The sequence below is a fragment of the Thunnus albacares genome, chromosome 12 (genome assembly GCF_914725855.1).
Source record: "Thunnus albacares chromosome 12, fThuAlb1.1, whole genome shotgun sequence".
In the NCBI taxonomy this organism is placed as follows: domain Eukaryota; kingdom Metazoa; phylum Chordata; class Actinopteri; order Scombriformes; family Scombridae; genus Thunnus; species Thunnus albacares.
The window spans coordinates 10,457,308-10,484,469 of record NC_058117.1 but is presented as its reverse complement, the minus strand read 5'-3'; the positions used below and the strand labels follow the sequence as shown (position 1 = coordinate 10,484,469).

Genomic DNA, 27,162 nt, shown 5'->3' with positions numbered 1-27,162 from the left:
GTCTCCACGGTGACGGTCTCCAGAGGCTGACTGAAGACAGGTGCTCCAGACAGGATGTGACAGTTTTGTTTTTCGCATTTGGATCAATATGGTCCATCAGCAATATCCATAAACTACGCTGAATGGGTGCAGTGTTTGGAGAGGGGGTGGGGGGGGATGATATGGTGTAATGCTGTTTCTCATATAATATCTATTAATAGCTCAGAGACATACATGTCTGCTGCAGCTCCGTTTTTACAGATGAATTAAAACAGTACTTATCTGATGTTTACTTAGTTTTATTGGGGAGGTAGAAATCAGGCACTGCTCCAGCACAATATTAAAAATCAGAGAAGTCCTAATGTTTCGTGTTCAGGCTGTAAGTAAAAATGGATTGTTTAGAGGCAGCATGGTAGGATCATGAGTTTGAGTACATAAAATTCTGTGACCCATCAGATTCTGTGACCCCCCCCCCCCCCCCCCCCCCACACACACACACACACTATTTAGATACCTAAATACATTTTGATACGTGATTTTGATGTACTAGACTCTGTGAGCCCTCAGATTCAGATTAAATATAAACCAAAGTGTTGACCTCATATTGTCAGGTGACATGTTAGTGCTTTACAGATGGACCTGTACACTAATTTGTGATATCACAGTTATCAAAATTTGTGATATCTGATTATGGGGTCACACTTTTGGTTAACGCCTACAATAATTCGTGACTACCTTTGATAACACTTATCAACATTAAGTATGTGATAAAATAGGATAAAATCAATATAGCTGGAGCTCCTAGTTGGGTCACAGAATTTGTTGTAACACTGGCTGGGGACTTTTGTTGCATGTTTCTTGTTAGCTTTCCATTGTGTAATGTCTAATAAAAGCAAAAATGCTAGAAAACACATCTCAAAAATGTGCACTTTATCTGACTTTAAAACAGTCTTATGCTTGGTAACCCCTCATACACTGAAAGGATCCACAGGCTGAATCATCTTTATACTGTTATGATAAGAAATCAAGTTTTATATACAGACTAGGTGGATGTCAGTTGTGCTGGATGGCAACTTTGGTGGTTCACTGGTCCATAGCATCTGACCCTCAGGGATTAGTTTTAATTAGCAGCACCATCACAAGCATCATGTTGTGTAAAACATGATCACAAATAAAGCAACTGTAGTCGCACGTTGGGTAAATAATCTTGTAAAGACTTCAAATCTACTCATCAATAAAATAGGTGTTTCTCTATATACAATTAAGAGTGCTAAAGTGTAGTTTTCTGTAGAAGCCACCTCTGATGTCTGTTATCTCATAAAAAGCCTCACGGTGAGGCTTCAGAGTAGGGGGACACCCACCATGTTTATCTGGGTCAGAGGGCCAAAACCAGGAAGCTGTAACTGGAGAATGATATGAAATTAATGCGGATGAGTCCAATTACTGATGAGTGGCCAGGGATTATGTGAGCAGGGATGAGTAACACTGAGTAACAGCACTGGTTCATATAAACTTTCTCTGTCCTCTGGTGATTCCCCTCACTTCACATGTTCCTATTTAACTGCTCCCAGAAACAGAAAATGTTGAATGCATTCATTCTGGTAAGCATCATTAGTGCAGAAAAATATATTAAATATACTAATATATTTTTAATTAGAATGTAAAATAACATGTTGTAAATGTATATGTCTCACTCATCTCTACATCAAATACTGAAAACGAATCAATCCTGTTAATTTCTCTTACATGTTTTAGATGTATTATATGGAGAGGATGTGACAATGGGAAAACACAAACACACACACACACAAAGAAGCAGTGAGTAGCAGGAGCAGACCTGGCAGCTCTTTATCTCCCTCTGCAGGATGTCAGCCCTGAAATAATCCAGCTTTCATTTTCGCAGCAGCAGTTTTATCTGTCTTTACCACTCCACCCCCGTACTGTTGTACCTGACAGTGACGCACAAACATTTGTATTGAATTAAGAAACACACGTGCATCTAGTAGTCATTTTTTTTAAAATGTTCAGTATATTTTTTTTTGGCAATCAAAAGATGAAAACAGCCGTGACAGCCATGTTGTTTTACTTTCCATCTGACAAAGCTGCAACACAAGGAGAGCTGGGTGCAGAGAAGGCACACAAAGAAAAAACTGAGGACCTATTTGTCTGTATATTTAAGTACTTCAGGAGTTGTGATGTGACGGTGCATCCAGTAGAGAAATCCTGTGCAACTCGTCCAGGTGATCCAGGTGTTTTCTTTTCCTTTCACACTAGTACACACTCTGGGATAATTTTACTTTAAACCTTTCAGATTGCAGATGTGTCAGCAATTTATCAATGAGTAGAGATTAGACTTTAAACAGGCCAATAAAAATCCATTAAAACTGAAATAAAATCAACTTTAAGAAAACAAAAACAATGAAAATTACAATCAAATTAGCAAGTTCAACCTCGACTTTTATAAGAAAACAGCAGATTTAAGCAGCAGAGTAACATATTAGTGGACACCCATGTTGAACTGGTTCTGCAATTAAATAAATTATAATAGAAAATAAATTGCAGACTAAACAGTGAATTTAAAGAGTTGAAAGAAATTTACAAACTGATAAAATGCACATTGTTTTGCTTTAAAAGGGTGTTACTGTAAGAGTATAAACAGATTACTGGAATGAAATGGACTGAAAAAAGTAGTTTCTGTGTATTTACAGCAGCAGCATCTTTGCCATTGTGTTCTTACACACTTTAATAAGATCATGTGTAAATGGCTCCTTCTCTACAAAGGAAAAAGCCTCTGGGCAAAGCTGCACATTTATTAGATTCATCAAACAAAAACACATCAAGTACAGTATAAAACATACGCACTTGCCCCAGTAAATAGTCCATGGCCACAGGATTTTTATTTCATAAAAACCTCAAAAGTTCTCATTCAAGTCCAATAATACAGCACAGTAGTCAGTTTCTTACACTTAAAATCTCTTTAAGTTAGTAGTAGTGGTGGTGAGGCGTGGGGATGTCGTTCCACCATGAAAATGTCTTTACATACAAAAGACAACGATAGTAAAGAGTTAAAATACAACTAAACACAACCAAACAGTACATAGCCAATGAAGATGTTTTATCTGTGTCAGAGGACGGCAGAGCCAATCAGCCGTTGGCCCTGGTCGTCTCCGGCCACGTGCCGGCAGAGGCCCTCTGCACGGATGACCTTTGACATGAAAGTGAAAGCGAGTGGAGGCCCAGGAGCTGCTGGGAACACAACCTGTTGACACTGCTGAGGACGAAACACGAGCGCTACGTCCAGTTGGCAGGCACGGATGTGAATAACAGAACTGTCATCAGTCTGAACGCTGCGTCAGGGGCAGATCGCTCTGCACCTCCACGTTATGTTCTCAATCACACGTACAAACCAGCCACACAGTCGGCAGTAGTCTGTTACTCTCACTTCTGCTTCCCTTCCTCGTCTAAGATTGGACGGGAGAGTCTGTACAAAGTCCTTCTCCAAAACACTCCAAACCCGTCTGTGGACGTATGTCTCTCTAGTTTTTGGGGTAAATTTTCTCATAGAAGAAATTTTGTGCCAGCAGGTAGAGTTCTCCGTCCTTTTCTCGGACAGCATGAGCTCTGACAAACTGGAACTGCTCCAGTGCAAACTCATAGAACTCGTTCTCCATTTTCCAGATGGTCGACTGCTGCAGCTTGGCGATGGACTCCTTGGTGGGCGGCTTCTTCTCGCTGGTCTTCCTCAGGTGGGATTTCTTCCCTGTGATGAGAAGAGTAGAGGATTAAAGGGGTGCAGGTAAATGAATTCAGAGATTCAGCATTTATATACACACACATATGGCCAAATGCTTTATGTTAATGCAGGCATTATTACAATTTTACGTTTTTGTTACTGAATTTCTAAATTCAACTTGCAACAGACAATGTCAAACCATCTCCACATGCAACAACTAATGTGCTTCACTATATGATTCCTAAACAGTAAATAATTGTAATTTAAAGTTGTTGTTTTTTTTTTCAACTGCAAGAACAGCAACATGTTCCTGCAATATTCACCACCCAAAAAACAGGATTTAGACTTACAACGAAAACATTTTTTCTACCCTATTTAAAAATATGTCATAAAAATCATAACTGGACTTGTATGTATGCATACAAGCAACATCTAGTGCTTGAAGCCAAGCCAAAAGTACATAACTATATAATAAAATTAAATAAAAACACAAATTAGCTTAGTGTAGGTGTTATGTCCTGAAGTCCACGTGATTTGCTCAATATTTACAGATAATTGTTGAAATATGGCTCAGCTTTCAATCTTGTCTGATGTGTTCATTTTTCTTTCATTTCTCATAAAGCAGTGGTTCAAAAAACTTTGTCACAGACATCAGATGAGCTCAAGCAGTGCCTCATGACACCACCTGTCATGTTCCAAATGTGATCGTTCAAATTGATTTTAAACTGGATATCATTTAGCACTATCTATTAGGGCTGCAACTAATGATTATTTTCACTATCAATTAATCTGTTGATTATTTTGTTGACTAATCGATTAGTTGTTTGGTCCATAAAATGTCAGTAAAAGGTTAAAAATGTTTCTTTGTTTCTCAGTGTGACGTCCTGATATGTTGTTGGTCCCCAACAACAATCTACAACCCAAAGATGTTCAGTTTACTATCACAGAGGACTAAAGAAACCAGAAACTTAAACATATTTAAGAATCTGGTAACACAGAATTTTGGCATTTTTTCCAAAAATTACTCAAAACAAATATTTGATTATAAAAAATAGTTGGTCATTAACAATCTGTTGATTGACTAATCATTGCAGCACTACTATTATTTACATAGAAAATATACTGTTACCTTTTCTGTCCATATAAGACATAGTGACAGTTAAGTTTGCATTGGTACTACTACCACATGGAATAGTAGTAGTACAAATTTAAGTACAAAAGCCGGACCTTTCCAAGCATTTAACCAGCTCTTTTAGCTGTTTGGGCCTCTGAGCTTGCTTGCTAAAAAGTTCTCACACACTCTCAATCACAGCACGTGGATATATACAGTATATACATTATACCAAATCGTAGTTTCTATTTCTTTAAATTAGCCAAGCTGCTCCACAGTCTGAGTACCTCTGGTTGGGAATCACTATCTTAAAGGCCACTGAAGAGAGTCAGTTTATTAAAGATTTTATGTTATTTTATATGTGTGCAAATAAAAAAATGTCAGAATGAAGTGATTTACTGCGTGTAGTTCTTTGTGTTTTGGTTTTAGTTAAGGTATAAGACTCCGTGACTTGAAACAGAATCTCAGTCTTCATTAAATATTATTCATTAAATATACAGTATTTAATTCCAGTACATTTATCTGCTGCAGAACATTATACGCAATATCATCCTTGAGTCATATGTGTATACGTATCGCTGTCAGATTTAATTCTTCCTCATTATTCATTCTGGCTGCACTCATTGTAACTAATCTGTAACTACATCAGAGAGAAGCATGAGTGCATATCGATCAAAATTCAATTCTCAGAGGAGCAATTCAGACTGCAAATATGCAAACACAGCACACACACACACACACACACACACACACACACACACACACACACACACACACACACACACACACACACACACACACACACACACACACACAGTTTAGCTTTGCAATTTGAGTGAGCCATTAAAGTGCTTTTCAGTGTATTATAATATTAGTGGGGGGAAACCAAAACGTGCAAGGCAACAGCAAATGGTTTTTAACTATTCAGCGGAGACGGCACCTGTTTTGTACAGCTCAGTGGCTCCTTTGAAGAAGCGTGGCAGTGCGGCCTCCAGCATCATGACAAAGTCTTCCAGCTCCTCTGTTACTCCGACCAGCATGTACTCGTTCACCAGGTTGTATTTAGCCTGCTCCAGGGCCCACTGGCTGCCCACGTTCCTGCACAAAGATCATGTATGTTTTATGTGGATATTTTTCTTATTGTGTTATTCTGCTTAAACAGGGACGATTCTGCTGGATACAAGATGCTCATCAGCTGGAAAGAGCAGAAATGAAGGGGAAGCGAGTGAGATGGACAGTCAAAAGCTGAAGAAGAGCAGCAGAGGAGAGCTGAAAGATACAGAGACAGGAAGAATGATAATGTAAGGGGAGATAAGTTTGTGATGTGAGTCCAGAAAGGATGGAGACAAAAGGAGGAGAAAGACCGGAAGGAATGGAGAAAAAAAAGCCGGTGGCAGGTGGTGTCATGGTCAGGAAATTAAATTATAAGGCAGGAAGAAGACTGTTTAAACCCATAAATAAACTTTTTGGCAAGGCCTTGTTAAACACAGCATTAGAGGGCTGGCAGCAATGTCACCTTTTTGTCTCCAGTATTTATTTAATGTTTCCAAGGTGCATCCCGCTACTTTAATATACTGCATGTGCTCAGCAGATGGCAGAGGCAACGTCAACATCATCTGAAAAGTGCCGGAAATAGACACGAGTGAACTGAATCCACTACAACGGTGGTTCAGACAGTAACCTGCTTCAGGAGGGTGGACGGTGAAAAGACGGAGGGCACGGTCGAGGAGAGATTGAGGAGGGCGAGAGGGACGAGTGGGGGCAGAGAGAGATTGATTCAGATCATCATGTAGAGAGAGCGGATCAAGGCTGAGAGAGCTATCAGAGACCTTGAGAAGACGAGTGTCGCAGAAGTGGTAGAAAAGTACTACGAGGCTCCATGTGGTGCGCGATGAAACAAAACAGAAACCGTGTCACTCTTGAACTAGCTGAACTGCTTGAAGTGAGAGAAGAATAACACTGGAAATATTCAGTATTTTTGTCTACAAATCTCATATTGTATAATCCTGTTTCTCAACAGGACTACTGAAGATGCAAATCTTTACAAAAATGGGGCACAAATATATAGTTTCATTTTAAAAAACAAGGCTCAAGAGTTTCCTAAAACAGCTGCGGATTGTAGTTTTTAGTAAATGTGACTCAAAAATAAGAAACAACTGTTTTTAGCTGCAGATCTATATTTGCACTGGTGAGTATTGACATGGTGCCAGGAGGGTATATGTGGGATTGAATCAAAATAAACTACAGTGCCCACGTTCACTGTAATGTAGGAACATGTCAGTCTCACTGATTTGTGTTTAATAGGCAGGAGAAATCAGCTAGATCAGCCTTTGGCAACATGGACAATACTTCATTGTTAGTTTTGGTGTTTTTATGGGATTTGTTATAGAATATCTAAGCTTTATCCTTAAAACAAACAGCTAGAAAAGTGAAAACACAGCTAAAGTGTTAAATCAAGAGTACAGAAGATTATATTGATTATTTTGTGGGGCACAACATCAAGTGTTTGAATACTTACCAGCATTCAGAGTAGTGACCACAGAAAAAGGGAATCTGGAGCCAGAGCTTCTCAGGGGCGCAGTCTGAGCCGCCAGCTGATACACATTCATCAAACGTCTGAAACATAATGACGCGATGCATGAGCATGTTTGACTGTGTTTTAACCGTGTCTTTCACTTAGCAGGTCTGGCCATTTGAAGGAAACACTTGTCAAATGACATGAGAATGTTAAACATACCAATCTAGTCTAGAAACATGAGAACTTGTGATGAGAGTATTTATAGATTTAAACCTTCTTGTCTCCTTGTTTCCTGCGTCTCAAGCCGGGCCGGTAGTCGTCCCCAAAACGCAAAAAGTAATAATAGGACACCAGCCTTTCAATGGGGTCCCGGATCACGTTGATGTAGATGGGTTTCCTCTTTACCCCAAACCTGAGAAAAATGACTTGGGTCAGAGAACTCAACAGGATAACAGACAAATAAAAACAACAGATTTAAGAGCTCAACTATTTGATTTTCATGCTTAAATATTTGCAATTGAAGAGCATTAAATCACCACAAGGTGGAGTCAACTGTTCAAAGCCCAAGCAGGGTGACTAAACTCATCTTTACAGTTATGAAAATGTTTAATGAGTATTTCTTTACTTGGTGAAGTCCAGGAAGGAGACGTGTCCGTGGTAGAAAGCTGGCTTCATTTCCCTCCATTCAGTCACATTCTTTACAAAGCGTACCTGAACCAACCAAAACGACGATTGTTATTACAGTAAAACAATGAATATAATGGAGGAAAACACACAAGAGGAATTCATGTTAAACGTGACGCGGACTCCTCTGACCTGGTCCTGTATGGACATGACTGGGTTGTTCTTGGTGGTGTTGATGTGCAGGACGTGGTAGTGGTTCTTCCCGCACAGGTCATAGGCGATGTTGGTGAAGGAAGTGCTGGCCGTCTTTGGCACGCGGTTGTAGATGATGACCACGTCGTCTTCGCTCTCGGACAGCGCCGACGCCGACGAGTCTCGTTCTCGCAGGCCATCCTGCGTGTGCCGCTGCTCGATCTCCCGTACCTCGTGTCTGGCGATGGCCCGTTCTGGAAGGATGGGAAATTAGATACAGGTGAGTCTGAGACATATACAAGTAAGGTTTGTGTGTTTTTTTTTCATAAATAAGGAGTGTTGGACAAGTGTCTTTCTGTGAATTACTGATTATACAAACCAGTTCCAACCAGTTCCAGTGCAAAAAAGAGAACTTTTATATGAAAAAAAGGGCCAGAAAGTATGACATAGTTTAAATACTTTATAAGGTAAACAGGCAGCAAGAAAGAAAACATGAAGATTGGAGATCTTGGGTCACATGGCCACGAAAACACTACAATCTCAAACTCCCAAAGATCTCTAGATCTTTGTTTATATACTGCTCCATGTTTAGAATGTCTCATAACTGTGCTCAGCCGATTTTTGTCATCCCTGCTATGAATTTGTAGTTAAATTTAAACCTGATCCAGTTAACATAGTTCACTCCCTAAAAAAAAAAAAAAAAGGAAAAAAAAGATCTATTCCTTGTCAGAGGCAACCCATCTGTGTGAGAGACTAAACTGTAAGTTCATTAAAAATGGATTTCAATTTCATTTCAACGGTCTCTTTTGGAGAGCAGATAGCTAAAACTCTTCTCCTGCTTCACACCAAGGATCAAGAATAATGTCAAACAGGAATATTAGTTAATCATTTTGTGAGCAGCCTATTTCACGCTGCGGTGCCACGTCTCGTGTTCGCTAATCAGATTCAACTTTAATATCGTTCCCCATACCTTCACTTCACTCTCCTTATTTAACCGCAGAGTGAAGTGTGTGCGCTCCTTTCAGATCAAATCAATGTACTGTCTTACGGCTGAGTATGTCTTTGTGTGCTCTGGTCTGCTTTATATAGTCTGAAATTCTCTTCTCTTCTCCGCTGCTGAGAAAAAGCGCCACGTGACGAGGACGTAAAAGGTGAAAGGTGAAGAGCGAGAGGTGACGTGGTTAGAGGTTAGAGGTTGGTAGTTAGACGGTAAGGCTCACAGTTATTTGATAGCTAACTGGACGTTTACAGGACATCAATATGCTATAAATGAGGGGGGCGGAGGTGGCGAGGGTGTGGGGAGGGGGGGGGTCTCCATCTAGACCCAGCCAGACCTCGGTGCCTCAGTGTGAATAGAGTCAACACAAAGAAGCCCCAGCCTTTGTCGCCCTTGGGCTTTTCTTCGTCTGAATTCGTCTCAGATTGACTGGTGTTGACAATGCCTCAGAAAACTCTGCAGGAAGGATGGATGTGTGTGTGTGTGTGTGTGTGTGTGTGTGTGTGTGTGTGTGTGTGTGTGTGTGTGTGTGTGTGTGTGTGTGTGTGTGTGTGTGTGTGGGGAAGGCAGCACAACACTGGAGCACCTAATACCCGTGGGAGCTCTCAGTGGAGCCAGCAGGCTCCTGAAGCCCTGCCTGGCTACTGAGACACAGTTACAGCCTGACTGGTCTGGTTGGCTGTAGAGGCTGGCATCTGGCAAACATGACCAATTAAGATGTCATCTGTGATTCCGTCTCCTTCATCTGTGTGAGTGCACACGTGTGGACACAACAACAACAACACACTCACTCTCACACACACACACACACACACACACAGAAATCCTCTCACTGCCCCCTCTCTTACACCATCCTGAGCAGCTGTTAATGTTCCACTGATCAAAGCTGGATCTGGTTACGGACGGAGCCGAGCCGCTTCCTCACGCTCGCAACTGGTGGCGTTGAGACGTGCCAGGTGGTTGTAATGGGTGAAGGCTGAAAGCTCCCAGTATGCACAGCAACCGTAATGGAGACATTCATTCACGCGTCCATCTGAAGCATGCATTAGGCCAGCAACAACAGCAATAACAGTTGCTATGCTGGAACTTCACCGCCTGGGCTCGAATGTCCTTTTAAGATTATTTTTATGACGGTGTACAGTGAAGGGAGACTCAGAGAGGCCGTGACATTCGAAAAATAGAGCCGGAGTCCAACCCGTGACAATACAAGCCATAAATATTAAGTGCCTTCGGTCTGTTACACACCACCAGGTGTCTGAGGGCTTTAAAGTCTAGCTCACAATCTTACAGGCTCTGAAAACCTATTTTCTCCATCAGCTTCTGACTCTGAGCTACGAGGTTTTGCATGAACACAACATTTTCTGTCAATGTTCTGCTTATTTCACATGTAAGATTTCTGTATTTGTGTTTATGTCACTGGTTTAAGCTAGAAAAAAGTAATTACATGTTCTTCTGGGATTTAGAAACATTTCAGTCAAAAATTGATGACAGTTGTGGGGTTGTTTGCTTTTGTTGCTCGACTACTGTCAATCAAGCCTGACTGGACGACTCCCACACAGTCTCGATGAAGCAGATCAGCTGAGTTTGTGAAAGTTAACACTTTTAAATAATACCTAAATTAGTTTTCTTCCCTTGTTTAAATCTGCGCTGACCAATATTTTTATATTGAGTCAAATGACTTCATGTAAGATGAAAGAGGTGATGAAACCACAGAGAATTAATAACCCGACTCTGCAGACTGTTTTAGCGCCTTTCAGCTCATTGTTTTGTTTTTTCAAGGCCGCGACTTTACTGCAATTGAATGCGTATGTGTAAACAGGCAACTGTTTGCTAACATGTCACCCAATTCAACTTTATTTTGTCAAGTGTTGCATACAAAAACCCATTTTGTGCATGTTTCTCTTTGATTGTTGCTTATTTAATCATGAATATTTAATGTTATAAAATACTTAATATTTAAAACCAAGTTTTCAGGGGCTTTAAAGGGTTAAAAATACAGTACTTTTTCCAGGTCTAGAGGTGGATATTGTCTGAAATGTTTGGCATTCTCAGCACTGAAAATGGTATTTCTGTTTGGAAAAAAAAAAAAAAAAAAAAATCAACAGCAACATCTATTTCCAGAAACAGTGTTACTCTGGATAATCCACAGACCTCGCTGTCAACAGTTTTCACTGGATCTACTTTGTACCAAAAAGAAATAGTGCTTGTGGAAAACTGTTGACAGTGAGGTCTGCGGATTATCCAGATAAGGAGGACAATGTTTCTGGAAAGAAATGCTGCTGTTGAGCATTTCAAATGTATTGTTTCAAAGCTTTGAGCACTAGAAATGAAATTCCATTGACCTCCATTGTGTTGGATGGTTAGAAACCATTAGGGGCTAAGTGAGAAAATGTTTTTTTTTTGTAATTTGGATGCATTGACCCTTTAAACTCTGTTGCTAAAGACTTATGTTCTCGTCCTAATTTTGAACTGCTGGCATCTTCAGGACCAAACAGGAGAACATGCATCATATTTCATAAACACACTAACTAACACTAAAAGTGTTTGTAAGGCTCCAGCTTGCAAAGAAGGCCACCAGACTCTTTGTTTTTTTTTTTTTTTAAAAAAAAAAAAGGACATGGAGGAGAGTGAGAAAACACCAGGGGCTACAGTGTCCCTAACTACAACGTCCTGAGCTATGCTAAGGGCCCCAGAAACCACTTGTTCAAGACATGGTGTTTTGTGCCAAATTTCCAACAACCAACAAGGAGGCAAGGCGGGCACGGAGAGGGCTTCTTAGGCTTTGTAGTAGACGCCCTATTCATTGCAAGACAGAACATACTTGGCACAAACCTTGATATCAGAGGGTGCCACACACACACACACACACACACACACACACACACACACACACACTTAAGCTTAGTGCTCCCTTCTGAGGTCATTTAATTAGAGAACAAAAGCCTGAATTACGATGGCCACACAGCAGGCCTCCTTTCATTCCACATTTCCGTCGGTTTCCTCCCCTCAAGCCGTCTCTGTGCATTAAAAGCTAATTATGAACCGTGAAGCCAACACGGGTCTTAAACATTGTGACAACTACAAGCCTATTACTCTTGAGTTTCATTCAAAGTGAGGGACAGGAGGAAGACAGAGCACTGCTAGTTGAACATATTTACTGAAGCAATTTCGCGGCCGATTAGACGCAACCATTTGAAATCATCATTCATATTCGCCGCCAGATCTGCAAACTGTGACAGGCCGTCGTGTATTATTGCTATCACGTCAGATCTGATGGGATAATAAAAGTGGGGGAGAGAAGATGATCCTTTCTCCAAGCAGCTCATAAATCCATCATCGCTCCGATCCAGAAGTCGGAGCTCTCTCCCTCTCTCCGGTTTCCCCTGAGAGGGTTAGCCCCTCGAACCGAAGCCTTGGGCTAGGTGGGTAATAGAGATTGGCTATCAGCGGCAGACTGAGGTGTTCGGCTTGTATGGTTCTGCTTGGATGCCGCTGGATTGCAAAATCAATGAAGGATGACAGGGAGGAGATCTAGGTTGCTGCTGTATAAAAATCGAGTTAGTCTGCTGCCGCTGCTGTTTCTCCCTCTTCCCTCTATATAGACTTGGAAGCACGCTGCTGTTATGCAGTGCCAGGTTTCCAGGGGGACAGTTATGTCACCACTGCAGCACTCACGAACATTTGGATAAACTGTGCACTTCCAAATTTCTAATTATTCTAATTCAGTCTTTGGATCCGTTTAGCAGAGAGTGGATTATCAGAGGAAACGGTAATAAAGTCTGACGTGGGGAGAATCAGGCCCGACTGAACAGAGCAGAACCTGCATTACCATTGTTATTTAAGTGATGACAAGGAATATGAAACATGCTGTGAGAGGAATCTGTTGTGCGGCTTTTCAGCGCTGCTGGCAGCTGCAAGAGAACTGAAAAAAAAAAGGAGACAGATAAACGAGAGCGCTTTCATTATGTGATTGTGAAGGTGTTCGGTACATTCAAAACGCCTTCAGAGCTTTCAGGCGAGCTCGGTATGACAGCAGGAGCAGAGACGTACACAACCACGCACAACGGAGCACACAACACTTTCTTTAAAGTTTTCAGTAGACACCAATACTTTTATGCTATATGCAGGTTTTCATATGTTTTCACATTTATTCTTGTTTTTTGACTAAAACACGTTCAATTGTTTAGGTGGGCTTTTTGAAACAAGTGGTGGTTGGGGGGGGGGGGGGGGGGGGGGTTATTACTAAAGCTGAGGCATTTTTCCCACTGGCTTTGACACACAAGTACGACATTGATGCTCACTGAAAGGTCTCATTCACTGGTCTGTCCTCCATAGTACAGCTGGGGGAGAGAGAAGAGGTGGGGGAGTCGGGGGAGAGAAGAAGAAGAAGGGTGGTGGTGGGAGGGGGGGGGGGGCGGACATTTACCAGACCAGAGTAAGATGGAAACTGACAAAAATGTATCCAGAAAATCTGATCATGGTTTATAACAGCTGAGGCAGGGCTGGATTAACTTTACAAAGGGCCCAGGGGCAAAGATTTGATGTCGGGCTCCTATTAACTCCCTACATCCTACCCTTTGTGCATTGTGTATGCAAATTGTCACACAGTGAAATGCACACAGCAGAGGATAGATGTTCTTTATATGCACACAGACCCAGAAACGACCCTGTACTATACTGGAATACCACCTTGTCTCAGATTTTCAGTGTCTCTAGTCATTTGATTAAAGCTGCACTAATCAATACTTTTATATTATCAAAGGCTCTGATCACTAAGTGTTATATGAAAGGTGTCTCTGGTAGTGACGAACCCACAGATAATTATCCTCCAGCTCTTTTTAGTGTCTTTCAGCTCATTGTTTGGTTTTATGTCCTGAAACTTCACTGCTTTGCTTCTGTCTCACTGCTCTCGTGAGCGTTGTTTCCAGCCACATTAGGCAGCTGCTTCAGGCAAAAAAGAAAAAAATGCCATTGTAAACCAGCACCAAACAGCAGACAGACAAAGTTACTGACTTGCTGGTGAACATAGTGGAACATTTAGCAACTAAAGAGCCAGATGTTTCCTTCAGGAGTTGGTGGAGACCAAAACAAAGCTAAAAAGAGAGTTAATATTTGACTCAACTTCATTAAGTAGCCAGAAACAAGATGCTAAATGTTGCTCATTTACTGCTAGATGTGTAAATAGGCAACTGCACATCAACATATAAAAACAGGAAGATGTTGGGAGTCTGTATTTGTTCTGTCCTCTAGATTTATCATATCAGGAGGAAACTCTGATAAGAAATGCTAGAAATGGTACTGAACAATGTATCAAAGTCAGACTTCAATAGACGCAACAGAGAGGCTCCACTATTACAATTCAAATCAACAGATGCACCCGGTGAAGTGAAGAAGTGAAAATAAAATGTCTGGCTACATTGCAGATTCTAATAAATAAAGAAGCTCCACAGCGACGTGTGATTTCCTGTCCTGGACTTGGCACTGCTGCTGTACAAGGCTCAATAAATACCGGCTGAAGAGTTTTTCATTGTTATGACTTTCACGGTAGTTCTGCTTTACTAGAAGGCGCACAGAGGAACAGGAAAGGTGAGGAAAATACAGGAAGGGGGGGGGGGGGGTGACGACGTGCTGTTAAGGTCATGAGCTGGGTTTCAACCCACAACGCCGGGAGGACAAGGGAGGTACTCCATCCTCGGGAGAGATGCTGCTGCTGGGCTACAGGAGCTTAATTCAGTGCAAACTGTCCACATAAAAGGTCACCTATACTCAAAAGCCTGGACATGACTTTTTCTCCTCCGCTGACAAAAGTAGCATGTCGAAAACAAGTGCGTTTTTGTCAGAGTGCCGACAAAGCATTCCTCTGATATGTAGAGGAGACAAAACCCGCCTTGTCAGTGCTGACAGACAACACAGTGCAGACAGTTTAAAGTGGTTAAGTAGTTAGGGGTATGGGTCTTGAGACCATAATTACTCCATTGAGAGTCATTGAGGACGAAGATGGTAACACTAGAAACTTAAGAATTTACTTTTTTTGGGAGAGAAGACTCAAAAAGACCATGCTCCAGCTGAGGATGGGGTGTTTTTTTTTTTTTTTTTGCCGTGCAGAGTTCATGAACTAAAGATGAAATACAAGCTGTTCGACTAAACTGGAGGGTACGTTAAATAAAATCCAGCTACATGTGGCCCATTTATTATTCCTTGTCTAAATGCAAGCCATGTCTCTACACTAATGATAACAATCCGGGATAGATGGAGATGATAATCATTGTGGTTCAAGCTGCCACTTTCTCCCATAATATGTCTTTTGTGCGATCGAAGCCAGTGGTGCTGTCTGACAGGTGAGCCAATAATGTCTGGGTAAACAGGGCCGCGTTCTGTCTGCTTCATCCGAAACAGACAGTCAGATGAGATTATGGAGCAATTTACACAGATGGCAGATCCCATCATTCCCCTGCCTTGTTAAGTAAAGGCGGGTCTGACAGGTTGTGGAGGGAGGAGGGACGAGGAGGAGGGGGGGCGGGGGGGCGATTGATTGGAACAGATCTCATCTTGGCACAGATTGTCAATGACTAAGCAGTGGGAATTAGCCAACAGAGGCATTTGCGCTTCAAAAAAGGAAAGCGAAATATCTGGGTAACTCTGGTCAAGAGAAGAGCTATTAAATGGATTTGTTAGACGCTGCAAAGAAAGCAAAGCAGCAGAAATGTCTCTGTTACCGTTAAATGCTTCAGCCAAAGCCTCACAAACACCGCAGTCAAATCTGTGACAGCTTGAAGTGAAAGAAACTTGAAGTTAAACAGATTGTCGGGTCCATATAGATTCACACTGAAATACGATGCTCAGGGCCCTCGTATTCTAATGTAACAACAAACAATGTTTGCATAACAACGCAGATCTGGTTGCGAGCTACAACCCAGATATCTGATGTTCCCTTTCCAACTCCATCTCTCGGCCCTGTAACAGATAATTAATAATGCATATATAGGAGTCCAGGGAAAACTCCACACTCTATTAGGCCGAACAGACGACAGCTATTCATAGAGTTAATGATGAGTGGGAGGGACAGGTGAACACCGCAGAGGATTTGTCCCACACAGAAACGTGCTACTGAGTGAGAACGGCGTTCCACAGAACATCTCTGCGACGAGACTGGTTCAACTTGTTATCACTTTATCTCTGCAGGCTTATCTGTGTGTCTTTCATCTCCTGGTTCTCTGCCTCTTTTCTTTCATCTCATTATATTTAGCATCTCCAGGCTATCCATCCAGCAAGGAAGCTGTAGTGTTTCGCCGTCAGAGGATCACTGTGATGGGATGTGCTGATCCCACTTTTACTCCCCAGATACCGATTCCAACACCTGAACTAGAACTACATTTACGGCCAGGATTGGCTGATAATACCGGTGTTCTGTTTTTTCTTCTCTCAATTTAAACTCAACTTTGTGGAACTGATTGGGTGCGTTTGGGACGTTAAAAGGTCACATAAGGCTATAAATCACTTCATAACTATAAAAAGGTAGCGCTGAAATGACCCTCATTGCTTTTCAAAACCATATAACAAAACCACATTAAGCCGGATAAGAGAAGCTCTGAGTTGACGAATGTAACATCTACGTATCATTGTGCACTGCAAATGGTCTGTGCAGTCTTTTCCCTGGGTTTCGCCTCTCAGGCCACATAGGCACCACCCTAACCCTGTGATTGGTGGAGCTTGTTTGGAGAAAAACCCAGGACCCAAAAAACTGCATTGCACAAAATGTATACTTCATTTACTAGTGACAATGTGTGATTTTATTATTCCAATAAAAAGATGATACAGCTGAATATCAATAAGGCAGAAAACATATGTATTTGGGTAAAACTGTATTTCAGTCATGCGTGTTCTATGTCTTTTAATATTTGGCATTTTTTTACTCAAAATGATTTCGCAAAAATGAAGCAACGATTAAGAAAATAGTTCACCGATTCATTTTCTGACTAATCTCGACTAATCCTTGCAGCTCTAATATTAATGCATGTAAATAAATAGCACTCAATCATAGTAAACGGAATGAATTTAGGACACTTGATTAGACAAAACAAGCAATGAGAAGACGTCACCTTGGGCTCTGAGAAACTGCTGGGTGTTTTTTTTAAGGGCTGAAAGATTGATGGATTCATTGGAAAAGATACAAGCACATTAATAAAAATCATTGTTTGTTGCAACCCTAATTAGTGGAGACATTCATAAAGCAACATTATTTTGAGGCTTGTGAAATTTTCAATTATGTTGTTCCAGAGGGTTTCTAAAACTACATGTACAGTTTTTTTTTTTTTTTAAAACACTGACACAGAGACAGGATTTATCGTGGATTGATCAGGTCTGGCCGATCTCCTTTCCATTTAATTAAGGTTATTATTGGCTCCAACAATGATACAGTTTGCTGGATTGATGCATCATTAATACTGGTCAGAAGCAAGAGGCAGGGCAGGATACAGACACTTGTCTATGAGAAAAAACAGCTTAATCAATCAATCCGGTGTGTAGCGCTCCTGAGCGAGAAGCAACCGAGGCGAAGTGGTTAAGAAAAAAATAACACAAGTAACAAAGAAAAAAGGGAAAAAGATGCAGACGCACAAATCTAGTGATCCTCACTCAGCGGGGGACAGTCTGAGTGTGGGAGCTAAATATTCAGCAACCCAGATACTTCATTAATAAGGTGCTGCACACACGCACACACACACACACACACAGCTGTTTGCTGTGTACTCATTTGTATTCTGTCTAATGAACTTCAAGTTGTATTTCAGGCAATTTGGCAATGCTGCTCACAAAATTCAGCACACCGAGGAGACGGAAAGAGACAGAAAGCACAAATAAAGACACAGAGACAAACAGAAAGAAAGCAACGAGGCGTGGAGAAAGAGGTGAAGTCTGACTACAGAGGAGTGGAAACAGCGTAGTAGCATCACATTAACAGTTCATCCCTGAGGATGCCAAGTGTTAGATGTGTTACAGGAAAACAAGATAAAGGCATCTTTAAGCCAACTCTACAATAATAGGAGCAAAGATGAACCAGAGGCTGAGGAAGAAGAAGGCCAACGTTACTCGACCATCTTCCTTCCTCCTCTATCCCTCCATGTTCTGATGAAATTGGTTGTAAAAAGGCTGCAGGCCTGCTTTCTTCATTTTTTTTTTTTTTTGTAGGGGCTTATGATTTTCACCAGCCGGGGCTTTAAATATTTCTGTGTCGCAATGAAAATTAAATCATCTCTTTCATTTCTTCTTCTCCCTCTAACACCCCTCCCTCCCTCCTCCACCTCCCTCCTTTTCCTTTGATAGCACCTTATTTCCGAAGCCGGCAGTGGATATTCTTCCTTTCAGGCGCACATCCAATGGGGTTAGTAAAACACAAGAGGGATTTGAATATTACAAAGGAGACCTGGCACGCAAATAAAGAAGTTGTTTACAACTATTGATCCAGAAGGAGCAGGATGTGAGTACTGTCATTATAAGTTATTATCATGACAGAGGTTTATTAGCCGCTTGCTGTTTCTCCTGTCAGAGAAAGAGCTGATTGGTGCTGAAGAAAAAAACCAAAAAAAACCAACCCTGTTAACTCTGCAGAGAAGAAGAGAGGGACCTGACACCTGCCGTCACGTGTTTACAACTGCAGGCTCCATCATCTGTCAAAAACCCCACAGGCTTTCACTAGGTACGGCGAGGTGTGAGCCATAGTGAGTGTAAATCAGATCATGTAGCTTTTATCATCATCAAAATGGAGTGTGGAGATCGTGCGAGAAAGGAAAACTGATTATTTCTGAAACCTTGCCTGACGAAAAAGTCACATCAGCATCCAGGATCAAAGTTCGCTCTGAGCTGTGAGAATCTCTGCAGGACAGTTTGCTGACCTACGTCTGATTTATCTTTTCAACTAAAGAGTATCTCATCAGCCATCTGTCAAGCTCCACTTGTCCCCTGTGCGTTCAATATAAAAAACAGACCTGCAGGGTTTTGCTGCCACATTCCTTCGAGTCGAGTGAGCCGACACCTCTGCCCAACAGTGACATGAGAAGAGATGAAGACAGAGGGGAGACAGCAAGGAGGGGGGGGGGGGGGGGGGGGGAAAGTGCATCTGTGTAAAGAAGTGGGGAGGCAATTTTGGGTAGACGCCAGCTGAGGGGAGTGATGGGTGGTACTGGAGCGGGGTGTTCTTCTCCAACGGCCTCCAATTACATGCAGGTTGTGAAACCGTCCATAACACCCCGATTAGCCTGTCTGTCATCCTGCTACAGCAGCGGACACGGTGCCGGCTCCGGTTGCTGCCGTGCGCGCCACTTTGCAGGAACACATTCCCTGTCGGACAAAGTGCATGCCAGAGACCATAAATCCTGGGGCCCAATCAAAGCCTGCTTCTAACAATACAGCGAAAGCCCAGTATGACCATTAGCGCTCTGCCTCCCCACCTCCCACAGCAAATCCATCCCCGACACCTACGCCCGTCTCCGCAGTGGGCTCTCCTCCATTAGCCGCTCAAATGGCATGTTTCAGAGAGTGACTGAGCCCGTCTAGGCGATAGACGCTACCGGCTGCTTACAGTACCAGATGCCAACATGCAGAGTGAAAGCAAATGACTCATGCACCCTTTATACCCCTCAGGGAAGCTAAAAACAGAGATGTAGGGTGTCAGGGAGAGTTCAAAGGGAATCTGAGTTCTGTGTCCACAGAAAGGATGAGAAAATAACATGAAGAAGGAGAACAAATGCTGGAGGATACACATTTGGGGGGGGGGGGTTGACTTCTGGAGTTGTGGAAAGAAACAGGGCTTGGTCTGGTTGAGTTCTGCCGGTGTGTCACCAATTAGCTTTAAAAGGAAGCAGCCCTTTGAGTGAGTCACAGGAACCAGTTGACACGCACTTGACAAACATGTAGGAGTAAAAAGGAAACCAGGTAGACACTTGGATCACCAACAGGAGTAAAATTTGAAACACAACTGCAGCTCAAGGTCTCAGAATGAAGGATGTGCAGCGGGGATCTGAGCAGCATCCGGGCAGCTCTGAGGTGGAACGTCGCCCAATCACAGTGCACGCAGTGAGTAGCGATGCCTGACCAATGTCCTTTCAAGAGCAAATTCCTGACCAGACCTCCGGGTCCCTCGGCGGCGGAGCACGAGGGTGGGCTAGAGGCTGCGAGTGCCTGGCATGACAATCAAAGTCAGAATTCAAACCCCGTGAGTGACGAGCGAACGTTTAAAAAGTCTTGCGTCAGCTCGGCAAACACTTTGACAATGAGCGCATGCATCGCTTCCTCCTTCTGCATTCAACAGCATCTCTCTTCTCCCTCAGAGCTCATCACAGAGCCGCTTGTGTCTGGAACTAAATATCACCACGGAACAGATGGAAATTGAATTCCTTTAATCAGACTGAATAACGGGCCAGCAGATAAAAAGGCGATGATGCTGAGGGGGGGAAAGTCTTGCGGATCGGTCCTGGTGGGTGACACACAGCCCTCACATGGCTTGCGGGGCGGAGGGGTGAAGAGGTCGTCTGGTCCAGTTATAAAGGCCATAAGGTGACAGTTTTATAGGCAACGTTTCTATTTACGCAGCTCTCAATACACCTTAGATGCCCTCAAGAACGAACCCGCCACTTATATACACACACAAGCTTTGTTACTGACTGATTTTGAAAGCATCAGAAAGGGTGGACAAGCTGCTCAAAAGCTGTGATTACAAGTGTGAAAACTTGTGTGTTGGAACATTCTCCCAGAGGAAAAAAGTCGCATGCTTTGAATCTATAAAAGCAGGTAGTAAGGACAGATGCTACACAAATAATGACGCACTCAACTGTGTAATGAACATGCTTTCAGCCAGGAAAGACAGGAATAAGAAGAAAAGTGATGTTTCAGAACAACTAAAGAGAGTTATAGGCTTGAGGATCCATTTATCAAAATACATCTCTCTCTCACACACACACACACACACACTGGTGGCATTTTAGTCTTTACTAAGCTTGTTCAGAGGGGATATGACATCCTATCCAACAGTTTCCAGTTTGACTTTATCACAAGTGTCAGCTCTGCATATCAAAAGAGACCAATGCCAAAGTAATCTGCATGTAGATAGAAATTTCATAATCATATTCATCAATAAATCATACTTTTGCTGTGACATAATCTTTTTTTTTTTTCTTCAAAAGAACCAGAAAAGCTTCTGGTGGTTCCTCTTTAAGAGCTGCTTTAAAAAGGAAATTTCATCTGGGTTGGCTTCTTGCCTTCTTTTAACCAGCGGATTACATTTCCTCGACTGGTTGAAAAGATCTAATCACTGCTGAATCAAATTCAAGCATTCATCTCCTGTTTGACGTCAGTGAACCATTACGAAGGATTTATCAGTCTCAGACTTTAGAATAAAGTAGCGTGAAATTCCTCAAGGTGAGTGTCTGAAATTGGCTGAACTGAGAGGGAGTTAATGGCAACCCTGACGGGGAAAGTGGCCTTGAATCTACTCATCCACCCATCCGTCCGTCCGTCCGTCGTCCGTCCGTCAGTCCTCACAGCAGTCAGCCTGCGTTACTGTTGACCCAGCTGGCAGCAGTGCCGATGAGCAGCCAGAGAGAAATACTGTCAGAGTAATGGATTAGGCCCACAGCAGGACACACATCTGCATCGCGGCATGATTGTAATGCAGGAGACTCCTCGGTGAAACCTTGGGATGACGATTAGCTTGGAAGCAAATCACAGCTTGTTTGCCCTGCGGGAGGTGTCTAATGGGGGAAATGATTCAACCTGCATGCCAGGAAATAGGATCCCACATTATGAGGAGAGGGTGCCGGTCATTCCAACCCATACGAAATTGAATGTGAACATGTGAAAACATGATACAGGAAGGTGACATATCCTTCCAAAAGTTTTTTTTTCTCCCCTCAGTGTCACAGAAGAGTTATTCTCAGAGTGTTGATTTGGGTTTGGACACCACCTGTCCTGGTCGTGGTCATTAAGCTGGTTTTTATTGTTGCACAGATGGACCTGCAGCAGGCGTACCTGGTAATGCGAGCAGCCCTGTGGCTGTCTGTCAGCGTCGTGTCTGTGAAAGCCTCAGTCAGAACTATTTGGCTATGCAGCACATAATTCAGAGCTCCAGTGTACAGACGTCTGCTCAGTCCAGTCATCCATCAGATTGCTTTTTGCCAAGTCAACAGATTCTCCTGGTGGTGGGCAGTCAGGGGAAAGGCCTCTCAGGTTCTGTTTCAGCATCGGGAAGAGAGTGTGTGTAGTTGTGTGTGTATGTGTGTGTGTGTGCGTGCGTGGGGGTGCAGCCCAGGAGGGTTTGGATTTTCACAGGGTGTAATGTATAGTCCTTTCCAGCAGCAGTAAACCATGTCACAGGCCAATATAGCCATCTATACCCCCAGGTCTCCTGATTGTTCCAACATATGAGAACTCAGCTGGGATACTTTATTCAATTAAGCTGACTGTTAACCATTCAATTCACAATCTGGCCTAAAACCTTTCCAGTGTAGCCTCATCTTTACAGACGTTGACTGTAAAGACAGAAAGTTGAATTACTCAGTATTATGATAATCAATTAATCGTTTCAGTCGTTTTAAAAGTATAAATGTCAAACATTTCCCACTTCTAGTCATTTGTGAGGATTTGCTGGTTTTCTTAGGCCTAAGTGATAGTAAATTGAATATCTTTGGATTTTGGATTGTTGGTCGAACAAACCGGGCAATTTGAAGACATCACCTTGGACTTAATGAAACTATGATGGCCATTTTTCACTGTTTCCAGATGTTTTGTAGACCAAACCATTAGTCGATTAATTGAGAAAATAATCATTAGTCGCAGCTCTAGAACTAACAATTATTTTCATAAATTAATCTGCTGAGTATTTTTTCGATTAATCATTTTGTCCATAAAATATTTGAAAATACTGAAAAACGCCCACTGCAGTTTTTCAAAGTGCAAGTTGACATAATGAGCTGGTATGACCAATAGTCCAAAACTCAAAGACATTTAGTTGAGCAACACTGAAAAGAAAGAAAAGCAGCCAATGTTCAGATTTGAGAAGCTTGAACATTTTTGCCTCAAAAAACGATTAAAACAGTCAAAATTATTGCCAATCGACTATTCAATTCATCAACTAATCGTTTCAGCTCCAGTCCCAGTAAAAGTGGCATGACGTCAGGCCCCAACTGGTGCTGAAACATCATTAATTGATTTGATTTATTAGTCAATTGACATAACAATAACAGAGTGATCATTTAAATAATTTATCAAGCAAAATGTCTGGAGCTGAAAAGAGCAGCTGACTGAGCAATATGAAGACAGTCATTTTGAACTGTGGGACATTGTGAAGGGCATTTTTTTGGGACATGTTATAGACTTAACAATTAACTAATTACAAAAACAATTGTTAGTTGCAGCCCAAACACAAACTTTAAAGCCCCCACACAGCCACAGTTCACAGGTATTTTCACTTATTTTTTGTTAATTAGGCCTCTCAGAACCGTGTGGATGTATACAGACTGTGTCTGAGTGACATCTCCCTCCCCTCACCGGTTAGTTTAGCTGCACCTATTTGAGCAGGAAAACTTATACCTTTGTCAAAGTTTGGTGACCTCACATGAATCCCAACATAGCTGTGCCTCACTTCAACCTGAGCAGAGGTCAGAAGAAGCTGAAACACCCATGTGTGCAATAACTGAAATGTTATCCACAAAAGACACATTGGCTTGTCATAGCAGGAAACACGCTGTGTTACTAATGACATTAATGATTTCTCTGTTCTATTTAATATCGCTGTAAGCTATTCAACTGAGCCAGCGTGCACAATACCACAACCCTGGAACCAGCTCACCTAAATGGTATGCAGCTGTTATTAATGTTATTAGTAACACTTGTGCTTTTCCTGCTATAACCATCAAAATGTCTGCCGTGTAAAAGGTGTACCGGCTGCCCTCTCTCCATGCTCTGCCAGGCTGCTACTCTCATCAAATGACGCAAAAGGTGGTGTGTGAACCCCTGAGGTATGCTGGCTGCACCCTCAGGGTGTCTGCACCGCTCTGCTGCTCCTTAAAAATCCCCACAGTGGAGGCACCAGAGAGATAATCCTGCAATGTCCCAGATCTTTATTGGAACTGAGCCCCTGATGGGAGCTAGCAATGAGATTTGAACGCAGCGCCGGCCACGTTTCAATCAGAGGGGAGAGTTTGGTAAAGGGGCAGGGGAGGATTTGCAGCAGGGTGGCGTCCCCATGCATGCAGAATATTACTAAAAATGACTTTGAGCAAAAAGATGTTTTCTGTCTGTTCTTTGGACACTCCTACTAGTCTCACTCGGCTCTAATATTTCAAGTCCTACATTTCCAAATTAGCTGTTGAGATCCTGTTATACCTGCGAGTAAGTATACAAGACCAAACATTCTCCAATTCCAGCTCCTCATAATATTAATATTTGCTGCTTTTCCTCAGTTTTACATAATTGTAAACTAAATATATTTGCCTTTCAGGCTGTTAGTCAGAAAAAAACAAAAAAGCAAACTGTAGGCGTCACCTTTAGAATACTGTCGATGGATAATTTCCAGTATTTTCTGACATTACATACACCAAACAATGAATCGCTTAATCCAGAAAACAACTGTCAAAATAATCATTAGTTGCAGCCTTTTTTCAGTCTACAAACACACACTCGGCTGCTTCCTCTGTCACAGGATAACTGGTTTAAGACAGCAGCACTTCCTCAGTCTCACACTGCATTGCACAGACTAGGATGAGAGGGTAACACTATCTGTGGTTATATCCATTGAATGTGAGCAAACATTTGGAATAGTTCAACTTTTTAGTCTTATCAGTCATGCAGAGTTCAGCAGGACAGCTCCCAGATCCTCTGAGCCATATGATGAACCGTATGTGGTGTATGAAGTGCTGCCAGTGTCTCAGCACACCACCTCTTCTAGACGCGAATGCACAACAATGGGGCTGCACAAATCTACACTGACCCAACAGAGAGAGAGCTCACACACAGCCGTGCGGTGTCCCTGGAGTGCTGTGACGGGATGGCATCGGGCTAGAGAGCCCCCTTTTTTAAACTTACCAAGCTTTCCCCGGGACTCCTCCAGCTTCTGGATCTGGTTCTCCAGGAAGAACATGGCCAGTGCGAACGCCAGCAGCGCCAGCAGCTGCAACTTGGGCGGCATCATGACTCTGAGCAGCCCCATCAAATCATCCAGAGAGGGATGTGGTCAGTCCATGCTCATAGGAGGAGACACTGAAAACACACACAGCGACGACGGTGATTACAAAGCGGCTGAGTGTTTGTGCATGGCCCCCTCTCTCTCTCTCTTTCTCTCTCTGTGTGCGTGCGTGTGTGTGTGTGTGTGTGTGTGTGTGTGTGTGTGTGTGTATGTGTGTGTATGTGGATATCTCCCAGTGTTCAAATCCTCTGGTTACCTCAAATGCGATGTGTTCATGCTCGGCTCGGTTATTTCGTGAAGTCAATTCCCACTAGCTGAGCACCGTGAAGCCTTAGAGATTTCTCCAGAGTGCGGATTTGTCCCTCCGTGTTGTAGGAGCGGTGGTACCAGCCGCTGTCGCCTGCGTCCCCCATGTAGGTCTGTCCTGTCCCGGCCAGTGTGTTGAGCAGCAGCAGCAGCGCACCACGGACAGCCTGCTACTGACACTCAGGCCATTGGATGCATCACCAGTCCACCAACAGCTGAGGCTTTCTATTGGTCCACAGTCACTGCCTGTGCAGACGGGATTGGACCATCTTTAACAAACTGACCTTTTTTTTTTTTTTTTTTAAACTTTATTGAGAACAATACAATATACGTACAATTTGTTGTATGAATATCGATTATGCATTCCTCAAAAAAAAAGAAGAAAAAAAAGTAGAATATTGTTGTTTATATCCATCAGTTATGTTCTGTTTCCTGTTCTTGCTACTTTTTTCTTTCTCCTTCCTTTCCGCATATTTAATGTATATTTGCATTACAAAATGATTGTTTGTATCTTAAAAACTGTACTTTCCCCTGCTTGTACAACCTTGTACAATGTGCTAGTACTATATCATGCCAATAAAGCCTCTTTGAATTGAATTTAAATACATAAATAAGGTGAACTAGTGTAATGTGGGACATTGCCAAATGGGACACCTAAACTTATATACCTCAATCTATTTTTCTACCAAATGCTAATGATTACTGCTATCAAATTAAACCTGGGGTGTCGTAATTGAAATCAAATGACTTCACACGTGTAGTAGTAATATAATGAAGCAATGTTGCTAGTTCTTATCAGCTATTGTTGAGAGCCGGTGTTTCTTTTATGTCATTTCCTATTTAAGTCAAATTTTCATTGTCCCACTTTAGAAAATGCGGTTTGAAATGTGGTTTGAAATGGTTTACAGCATGTAAAACCATGTTGTCTGTGTAGACACAGACAACATGGTTTGACTGATGTGGAACAGCATATATGTTGTTAAACTGGTGAAATGTGCATTTAAGTACAATGTGTAATACCAATAGTTATTCAGGGGTCTTAGTCTTGTAATGTTTAGTTTTTACTTATTTTTAGGCAGGATGCAAATTATATTATTACTGATATTAACACATAATATAATAAATTACTATACTATCTGTAACAGCAAAAATACTGTAATTACTGTAACAACATGTACTTGGCCTTAAGTGTTACTGACCAGAGAAGTTTTTATTGTATGAATTAAGGTGACTTAGGCTTTTCAGTCTCCCAGTGAGTGTCCCAGATTTCAGTCTGAACTGTCCCACATTAGGAAATGCAAATAATCTGCGACAATTTGGCACAAGGAACACTTTTATATCTGACATTTTTTTCTCTGAGTGTGATATCTGCATTCTCTTTTCTCTTATGATTAGACACCTTAGGGATTTCAGAATGATATTGAATGCAGATATAATGTATTGGCTTCATATCAAAATATATTGCTATAAGTGCCAGTTGCAGAAATTACCCACATTACTCTAATTCTTGCCTAAATAAAAGTTAAAA

At 42.1% G+C, this 27,162-nt stretch overlaps 1 protein-coding gene across 1 annotated transcript; it reads right to left on the bottom strand.

Annotated features, from left to right (window-relative positions):
- Positions 1-1,984: 1,984 nt before the first annotated feature.
- On the bottom strand, positions 1,985-25,869 carry hs2st1a (heparan sulfate 2-O-sulfotransferase 1a). The gene is made up of 8 exons (XM_044368924.1): positions 25,585-25,869; positions 25,229-25,402; positions 8,158-8,411; positions 7,967-8,052; positions 7,615-7,753; positions 7,342-7,439; positions 5,764-5,921; positions 1,985-3,739 (listed from the first exon to the last, which is right to left on the bottom strand). The coding sequence occupies exons 2-8, from the start codon at positions 25,350-25,352 to the stop codon at positions 3,516-3,518; spliced, it is 1,083 nt and encodes a 360-aa protein (XP_044224859.1). The 5' UTR covers positions 25,353-25,402; positions 25,585-25,869; the 3' UTR covers positions 1,985-3,515.
- Between the last annotated feature and the right edge of the window lie 1,293 nt (positions 25,870-27,162).